Source organism: Leucoraja erinacea, unplaced genomic scaffold (assembly GCF_028641065.1).
Source record: "Leucoraja erinacea ecotype New England unplaced genomic scaffold, Leri_hhj_1 Leri_1684S, whole genome shotgun sequence".
Lineage (NCBI taxonomy): Eukaryota > Metazoa > Chordata > Chondrichthyes > Rajiformes > Rajidae > Leucoraja > Leucoraja erinaceus.
In genome coordinates this window covers 10,519-20,473 of record NW_026575984.1, presented here as the reverse complement: position 1 = coordinate 20,473, position 9,955 = coordinate 10,519, and the positions used below count along the sequence as shown (strand labels likewise).

At 52.7% G+C, this 9,955-nt stretch overlaps 1 protein-coding gene across 1 annotated transcript; it reads left to right on the top strand.

Moving 5' to 3' along the window:
- The first annotated feature begins 6 nt into the window (after positions 1-6).
- On the top strand, positions 7-7,205 carry LOC129716105 (autophagy-related protein 2 homolog A-like). Its single transcript, XM_055665993.1, has 2 exons — positions 7-75; positions 6,676-7,205. The coding sequence occupies exon 2, from the start codon at positions 6,682-6,684 to the stop codon at positions 6,910-6,912; it is 231 nt and encodes a 76-aa protein (XP_055521968.1). The 5' UTR covers positions 7-75; positions 6,676-6,681; the 3' UTR covers positions 6,913-7,205.
- The last annotated feature ends 2,750 nt before the right edge of the window (positions 7,206-9,955 follow it).

The window sequence follows — 9,955 nt, the reverse complement described above, 5'->3', positions numbered from 1 at the left end:
AAGAGGTGTCGGAGAGGACAACAGCCGGCCGATCTCCGAGAGGGAGTTGCCAAAGCCTACGACACCGTCAGAGAGGTGTGTGTGTGTGTGCGTGTGTGTGTGTGCGTGTGCGCGCGTGTGTGCGTGTGTGTGTGTGTGTGTGTGTCGGAGTCATAGGATCACCCAACGCAGAAATAGGCCCTTCAGCCCAACTTGCCCACACCGGCCAACATGCCCCATCTACACGAGACCTACCTGCATTTGGCCCAAATCCCCCTGAACCTATCCTATCCATGTACCTGTCTCAGTTTAGTTTAGAGATATACAGCGCGGAAACAGGCCCTTCGGCCCACCGAGTCCGTGCCGACCAGCGATCCCCGTACACTAACACTATCCCACGCACACCGGGGCAATCTACATTCTCACCAAGCCAATTAACCTACAAACCCGCACGTCTTTGGAGTGTGGGAGGAAACCGAAGATCTCGGAGAAAACCCACGCAGGTCACGGGGAGAACGTGCAAACTCCGCACAGGCAGCGCCCGTAATTGGGATTGAACCCTGGTCTCTGGCAACTCTACCGCTGAACCACCGTCCAAATGTCTAATTGGTCCCAGTTAGTCCCAGCCTCAACTACCTCCTCCGGCAGCTCGTTCCATGCACCCACCACCCTTTGTGTGGAAAAAAAGCTACTCCTCAAGTTCCTATTAGATCTTCCCCCCCCTCCTCTCCCCCCCCTCCTCTCTCCCCCCCTCCCTTCCCCCTCCTCTCTCTCCCCCCCCTCCCTCTCCCTCCCCCTCCCTCTCCCCCCCCATCTCTCTCCCCCGCCTCTCTCCCCCCTCCTCTCCCCCTCCTCTCTCCCCCTCCCCCCCCCCCCCCCCCCCCCAACCCCCTCTCACCTTAAATCTATGTCCTTTGTTTCTCGATTCCCCTACACTGGGTAAATGACTCTGCATCTACCCTATATATTTTCACCCAGAGAGTTGTGAATCTGTTGAATTCTCTGCCACAGAAGGCAGTGGAGGCCGATTCACTGGATGTTTTCAAGGGAGAGTTAGATTTAGCTCCTGGGGCTAACGGAATCAAGGGATATGGGGAGAAAGCAGGAACGGGGTACTGATTGTGGATGATCAGCCGTGATCACATTGAATGGCGGTGCTGGCTGGAAGGGCCGAATGGCCTCTACTCCAGCACCTATTTTCTATGGTTCGATTCCCCCTGTGATTTTGTCCACCTCTATAAGATCACCCCTCAGCCTCCTCTCCAAGGAATAAACTCCGAGCCAGCTCAACCTCCCCTTGTAGCTCAGGCCCTCGAGTCCTGGCAACATCACAAATCTCCAAGGTATAAAGTCCCAGCCAGCCCAACCTCCCCCTTTAGCGGCACGGTGGCGCAGCAGTAGAGTTGCTGCCTCACAGCGCCAGAGACCCGGGTTCCATCCTGACTGCGGGTGCTGTCTGTACGGAGTTTGCACGTTCTCCCCGTGACCTGCTTGTGTTTTCTTCGGGAGCTCCGGTTTCCTCCCACACTCCAAAGACGTGCGGGCTTGTAGGCTAATTGGCTTGGTGTAAATGTAAATTGTCCCCAGTGTGTGTGGGATGGTGTTAGTGTGCGGGGCATCTCTGGTCGGCGCGGACTCGGTGGGCCGAAGGGCCTGTTTCTGCGCTGTATATCCAAACTAAATTAAACTAGACTAGGATCAGGCCTCATCCTCCTGCGCTCCAGGGAATAGAATCCCGGCCTGCCCATCAGTGGCGGACTAGCCAGGGTGTCACCTTGCCCGATGGCAAGTGGGGGCCCCTATATCAAGTGGGCCCCTGATGAAGTGAGCCCCCTTTGTCTCCTGGCAACCAATATTTTTGGACCCAGTCCGCCACTGCTGCCCATCCTAAACCTGCAACTTAAACCTTCGAGTTGCGCTAAAACCCTCATAAATCTCCAAGGAATAAAGTCCTGGCCTTCCCAACCTCTCCCGGTAGCTCAGGCCCCTCCAGTCCTGGCAACAACCTCGTAAACCTCCCCTTAACGACATCCTTCCTGCAGCAGGCTGGCCGAGAGCGGAGTAGGCCTAGGCCTGAGCGAGGCCTAGTGGAAGTGAAAGGCCGGAAATCCTTAACGACATCCTTCCTGCAGCAGGCTGGCCGAGAGTGGAGTAGGCCTAGGCCCGAGGCAAGGCCTAGTGGAAGTGAAAGGCCGGAAATGAAGGCAGGCGACGGAGAACAAAACAGATTGTCACCAGTCACTCTGCGGCAGATTATTTTCAGGCTTGTGAGATAATCGGGCTGGTGACTGAAAGCCCAGAGGGGAAGTGAAAAAGGAAACGAGACATGAGGGGCGGCAGGCAGGCAGGCAGGCCAGAGAATTAGTGACCTGATTTACTCAGGCTATGCAGGGTTGTCATTTACCCAGAGCAGGGGAACCAAGAAAGTCTGAAGAAGGGTTTCGGCCCGAAACGTTGGCCTATTTCCTTCGCTCCACAGATGCTGCCCTCACCCGCTGAGTTTCTCCAGCATTTTTGTCTACCTTCGATTTTCCAGCATCTGCAGTTCCTTCTTAAACATCAGCTTTAGTTTTGTTTATCGCCACATGCACCGAGGTACAGTGAAAAGCTTTCCAGAAAGACAATGCATAGAAACATAGAAAAACAGGTGCAGGAGTAGGCCATTCGGCCCTTCGAGCCAGCACCGCCATTCAATATGATCATGGCTGATCATCCACAATTCCTGCTTTCTCCCCATATCCCTTGATTCCATTAGCCCAAGAGCTAAATCTAAAACTCTCTCTGGAAAAACATCTAAGTGATCAATCGGCCTCTCCTCTCCCTTCTGTGGCAGAGAATTCCACAGATGCCACAACTCTCTGGGTGAAATGGGTAGTGGAGTTTGGGGAGAAGGCCGGGGGTGCTCAGTCCTGATAAATGGCCGACCCCTTAGAAGAAAGAATAGAATAGAATAGTTTATTCTTTATTGTCATTGTAGGAGATTGAGAATCATGTTATACGAAATTTTACAAAATTCTTCAGGGTTGGAGTGCACCATTCAGGAACATTGTCTAAAAGTTAATGATACATACAGGGTAAAATATTAAAAGAGCTTAAACATACTAAAATAAATCCTTCAAAAATAGACGAGTAAAACCCCACACCCTCCATCCTTCTGTCGATTTCACAGTGTGCCACAGAGGGTAGTCTGTCTCGCCCCTGCGTTCCTTGGCGGCTACATTTAGTGCTTTTATAGCAGTGGGGTAAAAACTGTTTTTTAGTCTATTCGTCCTTGTCCTTGTAGATCTGTACCGTCTGCCTGACGGCAACAGTTCAAACAGGGAGTGTCCGGGGTGGGAAATGTCCTTTATGATACTCTGGGATTTTTTGGTGCAGCGGGAACTGTGTAAGTCTTCCAAGGTAAGGAGAGGGCAGCCGACAATGCTCTGGGCGTTGTCAATGGCCCTCTGGAGCGCTTTCCTCTGAGCCACTGTGCAGCTGGTGTACCACACGCATACACAGTATGTTAGTATGCTCTCAATGGATCCCGATAAAAGGACAGCAGCAGTCTCTGAGTGATGTTATTCTTCCTGAGCACCCTTTCCAAAAAGTGTGCTCAGGAACTGTGTGTGGCCCCTTGTCCTGGACTCACCCAACATGAGGAACATTTTTCCTGCATCTAGCCCGTCCAATCCCGAAATAAGGTGTAAATTCTTGTGAGGGCACAGTGCGGGGAAAAGCAGTCGAGAGAATTTGTGACGTGGTTTACTGAGGCTCTGCAGGGTAGCAGGCCAACCAAGAACCCGAGGACTGAGATTTCAGTTTAGTTTATTGTCCCGTGTACCGAGGTACAGTGAAAAGCTGCCCAGTCAGCAGAAAGACAATACATGATTACAATCAAGCCATTTATATTGAGTCATAGACTGATACAGCGTGGAAACAGGCCCTTCGGCCCGACTTGCCCACTCCGGCCTACATGTCCCAGCTACACTAGTCCCACCTGCCACGTTTGGCCCACATCCCTCCAAACCTGTCCTATCCATGTACTTCTTCAACGTTGGGATAGTCCCAGCCTCGACTACCTCCTCCGGCAGCTCGTTCCGTACACTGTGTGAAAACGTTACCCCTCAGATTCCTATTAAATCTCTTCCCCCTTCACCTTGAGCCTGTATCCTCTGGTCCTCGATTCCCCTACTCTGGGCAAGAGACTCTGTGCATCTACCCGATCTATTCCTCTCATGATTTTGTACACCTCTACAAGATCGCCCCTCATCCTCCTGCGCTCCAGGGAATAGAGACCCAGCCCTGCTCAACCTCTCCCTGTAGCTCAGGCCCCTCTAGTCCTGGCAACATCCTCGTAAAAATCTTACCTTTACCCTTTTCAGCTTAACAATATCTTTCCTCTAACACGGTCCCCAAAACTGAACACAATACTCCAATACTCCACTAACGTCTTGTACAACTTTAACCCGACCTCCCAACTTCTAAACTTCTGAAGAAGGGTTTCGGCCCGAGAGGTCGCCTATTTCCTTCACTCCATAGATGCTGCTGCACCCGCTGAGTTTCTCCAGCACTTTTGTCTACCTCCCCAACTTCTATACTCATTGCCCAGACTAGTATGTGGATGGGTGATCGCTGGTCAGTGCGGACTCGATGGGCCGAAGGGCCTGTTTCTACGCTGCATCTCTAAACTAACCCAATTATCTCCGGGTGCTCCGGTTTCCTCCCACACTCCAAAGACGTGCAGGTCTGTAGGTTAATTTGGCTTCGGTAAAAATTGTAAATTGTCCCCTAGTGTGTGTAGGATAGTGATCGCTGGTCGGCACTGACTTGGTGGGCTGAAGGGCCTGTTTCTACGCTGATTCTTTAAACTAAAACTAAATCTATCTCTTTATTCCTTGATTATCTTCTGTAAATTAGCCCCTCGTGTGTAGGGAGTGACAATAGACAATAGGTGCAGGAGTAGGGGCCATTCGGCCCTTCGAGCCAGCACCGCCATTCAATGTGATCATGGCTGATCATCCCCAATCAGTACCCCGTTCCTGCCTTCTCCCCATATCCGCTATCATTAAGAGCCCTATCTAGCTCTCTCTTGAAAGTATCCAGAGAACCGGCCTCCACTGCCCTCTGAGGCAGAGAATTAAAGGGCGTTTTTTATCAAGGAGGTGAGGAGGAATCTCTTTAGCCAGAGGGTGGTGAATCTGTGGGATTCGCTGCCACAGACGGCTGTGGAGGCCACAAGTCAGTGGATATTTTTAAGGCAGAGATAGATAGATTGTTGATTAGAACGGGTGTCAAGGATTGTGAGGAGAATGGGGTTGGGAGGGAGGGATAGATCAGCCATGATTGAATGGCGGAGTTGACTCGATGGGCCGAATGGCCTGAAACTACTCCTATAACTCCGCTATCTTTAAGAGCCCTATCTAGCCCTCTCTTGGAAAGCATCCAGAGGAACCGGCCTCCACCACCCTCTGAGGCAGAGAATTCCACAGACTCACCACTCTCTGTGAGAAAAAGTGTTTCCTCATCTCCATTCTAAATGGCCGACCCCTTATTCTTAAACTGTGTGTGTGTGTGTGGCCCCTGGTTCTGGACTCCCCCAACATCGGGAACATGTTTCCTGCCTCTAGCGTGTCCACTTTGGATGCCGAAGGGCCTGTTTCCGCGCTGTATCTCTAAACTAAACTAGTGTGTGTGTGTGTGTGTGCGGGGATCGCTGGTCGGTGCGGACATGGTTGGGGTGACGTTGAACTAGTGTGTGTGTGTGTGTGTGTGTGTGTGTGTGTGTGTGTGCGGGGATCGCTGGTCGGTGCGGACATGGTTGGGATGACGGGATAACTAGTGTGTGTGTGTGTGTATCGCTGGTCGGTACAGACAAGGTTGGGGTGTCGTTGAGCTAGTGTATGTGTGTGTGTGTGTGTGTGCGGGGATCGCTGGTCGGTGCAGACATGGTTGGGGTGACGTTGAACTAGTGTGTGTGTGTGTGTGTGTGTGTGGGGATCGCTGGTCGGTGTAGACATGGTTGGTGGGGCCGAAGGGCCTGTTTCCGCGCTGTATCACTAAACTAGACGTGTGTGTGTGGGGATCGCTGGTCGGTACAGACATGGTTGGGGTGACGTTGAACTAGTGTGTGTGTGTGTGTGTGTGTGTGTATCGCTGGTCGGTGCGGACACGGTTGGGATGACGGGATAACTAGTGTGTGTGGTGTGTGTGTGTGTGTGTGTGTGTGCGGGGGATCGCTGGTCGGTGCGGACATGGTTGGGGTGACGTGAACTAGTGTGTGTGTGTGTGTGTGTGTGTGTATCGCTGGTCGGTGCGGACACGGTTGGGATGACGGGATAACTAGTGTGTGTGGTGTGTGTGTGTGTGTGTGTGTGTGTGCGGGGATCGCTGGTCGGTGCGGACATGGTTGGGATGACGTTGTATAACTAGTGTGTGTGTGTGTGTGTGTGTGTGTGTGTGTGTGTGTGTGCAGGGATCGCTGGTCGGTGCGGACATGGTTGGGGTGACGTTGAACTAGTGTGTGTGTGTGTGTGTGTGTGTGTGTGCGGGGATCGCTGGTCGGTGCGGACATTGTTGGGATGACGGGATAACTAGTGTGTGTGTGTGTGTGTGTGTGTGTGTGTGTGTGTGCGGGGATCGCTGGTCGGTGCGGACATGGTTGGGATGTTTCAGTGCTGTATCTCTAAACTAAACACAATATTCTCGCCACTGCAGGGGGTGATGGACACGGCACAGACCATCTGCGACGTGGCCACCAGAGGCCATGAGCAGAAGGGGCTGACGGGGGCGGTGGGGGGAGTGTTGAGACAGATCCCCCCCACCGTGGTGAAGCCGCTGATCGTGGCGTCCGAAGCCACGTCCAACCTGCTGGGCGGCATGAGGAACCAGATCCGGCCCGACGCACGCAAGGAGGCCTGCCTGAAGTGGCGTACCGACGATGGCCAGGAATGAACCCTGGACACTGTGCTGACCCCCCGCCTCCTCCCCTCCGCCTCCGCCTCCGCCTCCGCAGGCAAGCAACACGTTCCACCCTCTGTCCGAAGGGGAAGTGCCAACAGCTTCTTGTGCCACAGTGGACAATGGTGGAGGATGTGTGTGTGTGTGTGTGTGTGCAAGGCTTGGCTCATCACGGAGGCCGACACGGTGAGGTGAGGGAGCAGGGACTGGTTTTCCCTCCCCTCCCCCTCTGCTCCCCTCCTCCCCTCCCCCTCCTCTCCCCTCTTCCTCTCCCTTCTCCCCCCCCCCTCCCCTCCCCACCCGTCCCCTCCGCTCCCCTCCTCCCGCACGGCCCACTTGCCCCATGAAGTACACAGAGCCTTGTATCCCTGGGAGTTTGGTCTGTGTGTGTGTGTCTGTGTCTGCGTGTGTGTGTGTGTGTGTGGGTGTGTGTGTGTGTGTGTCTCTGTGGTTGTGTGTGTGTGTGTGCGTGTGTGTGTCTGTGAGTGTGCATGTCTGTGCGTGTGTGTGCGTGTGCAAGTGTGTGTGTCTGCGTGTATCTGTGTGTGTGAGTGTCTGAGTGTGCGTGTGTGTGTCTGTGCGTGTCTGTGTGTGCGTGTCTGCGTGTGCAAGTGCGTGTGTCTGTGTGCGTGTATCTGAGTGTGTGAGTGTGTCTGTGTGTGTGTGTGTCAGGATACGCTGGGAGCCAAGTGTTAATGTAGGTGGGAGGGGAGGGAAAGGGAGAGGGGAGGGGGGGAGGTCAGGGAGAGGGGGAGTTAAAGAACTCATATGGAATTGTAAAGTGGGAGGGGGGCAGGGAGGGAGGGGGGTTGTGGATAGAAAATAAATAAGTTAATAAAAGCTCATTCTAATTTCAGAATGTTGGCTGTTAACAGATGACTTTTATTGCAGAAGATGGACACAAAGTGCTGGAGTAACTCAGCGGGACAGGCAGCGTCTGTGGAGAGAAGGTATGGGTGGCATTCCCAGCCTGAAGACGGGCCTCGACCCGAAATGTCACCCATTCCTTCTCTCCAGAGACGCTGCCTGTCCCGCTGAGTTACTCCAGCACTTTGTGTCTATCTTCAGTGTAAACCGGCATCTGCGGTTCCTTCCTGCACGACTCTAATTGCGTTGTTGGAGGGGCAAAGAACTGCAGATGCTGTTTACAATATAAAAACACACACACACATATACACACACACACACACACACGCACGCACACACACACACACACACACACACACACACACACACACACACACACACACACACACACACACACACACACACACACACACAAACACACACACACACACACACACACTCTCACACACACACACACACACTCTCACACATACACACACACACACTCTCACACACACACTCCCACACACCCACACACGCACTCACACATACACACTCACACACACATACACTCACACACACACCCACACACACACACACACACATCGTCTCAAGCTGGAAAGGCTACAATTTATAAGGTCATAAGGAATAGGAGTAGAATCAGGCCATTACACCCAGCCAATTAACCTACAAACCCACACGTCTTTGGAGTGTGGGAGGAAACCGAAGATCTCGGAGAAAACCCACGCAGGTCACGGGGAGATCGTGCAAACTCCGTTCAGACAGCGCCCGTGGTCGGGATCGAACCCGGGTCTCCGGCGCTGTGAGGCAGCAACTCTATCGCTGTGCCTCCCGCTGTTGATGTGGTCACATCAGCCATCAGCTTGCAGCCATGACCCCTAGAATGCTTTACAGAGTATTATGATCAACACTGACTTGATGTTCAGCCAAGGATGGCAGGGTGGATTCCCCTGTGGCAGCCTCCCGGTTTGATTTGGCATCTGTCCAAAGCTACAATGCTCAACGCCGTATTTAATCCAAAGGTGAGACGAGGGACTGAGATATGTAATGACACAGAGTGCTGGAGTAACTCAGCGGGTCAGGCAGCATCTCTGTGGAGAACATGGACAGGTACAGAGTGCTGGAGTAACTCAGCGGGTCAGGCAGCATCTCTGTGGAGAACATGGACAGGTACAGAGTGCTGGAGTAACTCAGCGGGTCAGGCAGCATCTCTGTGGAGAAGGTGGGATACAGAGTGCTGGAGTAACTCAGCGGGTCAGGCAGTCTGTGGAGAACATGGACAGGTACAGAGTGCTGGAGTAACTCAGAAATTGATCTGCCAACAGAAAACACAAGATCCATGAAACTAAAGTGATGAGTGGAAAGGATTGGGGTGGGGGGAAGGGGAGTCAGTCTCAGTTTACCCCACGACAGAAGGGTGAAGGGTTGTACAGTTTGATAGCCACAGGGAAGAAGGATCTCCTGTGGCGTTCTGTGCTGCATCTTGGTGGAACCAGTCTGTTGCTGAAGGTGCTCCTCAGGTTGACCAGTGTGTGTCACAGAGGAGGGGGGTGTGTGCTGTATTGTCCACAGTTTGAGGAGCATCCTCCCCTCCAAGACCCAACCTCCCCGTGAATCCAACTCCAGCTCCAACTCCAACTCCAACTCTGCCCCCAAGACGGAGCCGAGTCGGCCTTCCCGATGAGTTTATTGATCCTGTTGGCATAGACGGCCCTGGCCAACACTGCATCACACAGTAGCTTCCGTCTGGTGTAAGAAGGAACTGCAGATAACGGTTTAAACCGAAGATCGACACAGGATGCTGGATGTTGGGGAAGTCCAGAACTAGGGGTCACACAGTTTAAGGATAAGAGGGAAGTCTTTGAGGACCGAGATGCAGGCAGTAAAGAAAGCGAATGGTATGTTAGCTTTCATTGCAAAAGGATTTGAGTATAGGAGCAGAGAGGTTCTACTGCAGTTGTACAGGGTCTTGGTGAGACCACACCTGGAGTATTGCGTACAGTTTTGGTCTCCAAATCTGAGGAGGACATTATTGCCATAGAGGGAGTGCAGAGAAGGTTCACCAGACTGATTCCTGGGATGTCAGGACTGTCTTATGAAGAAGACTGGATAGACTTGGTTTATACTCTCTAGAATTTAGGAGATTGAGAGGGGATCTTATAGAAACTTA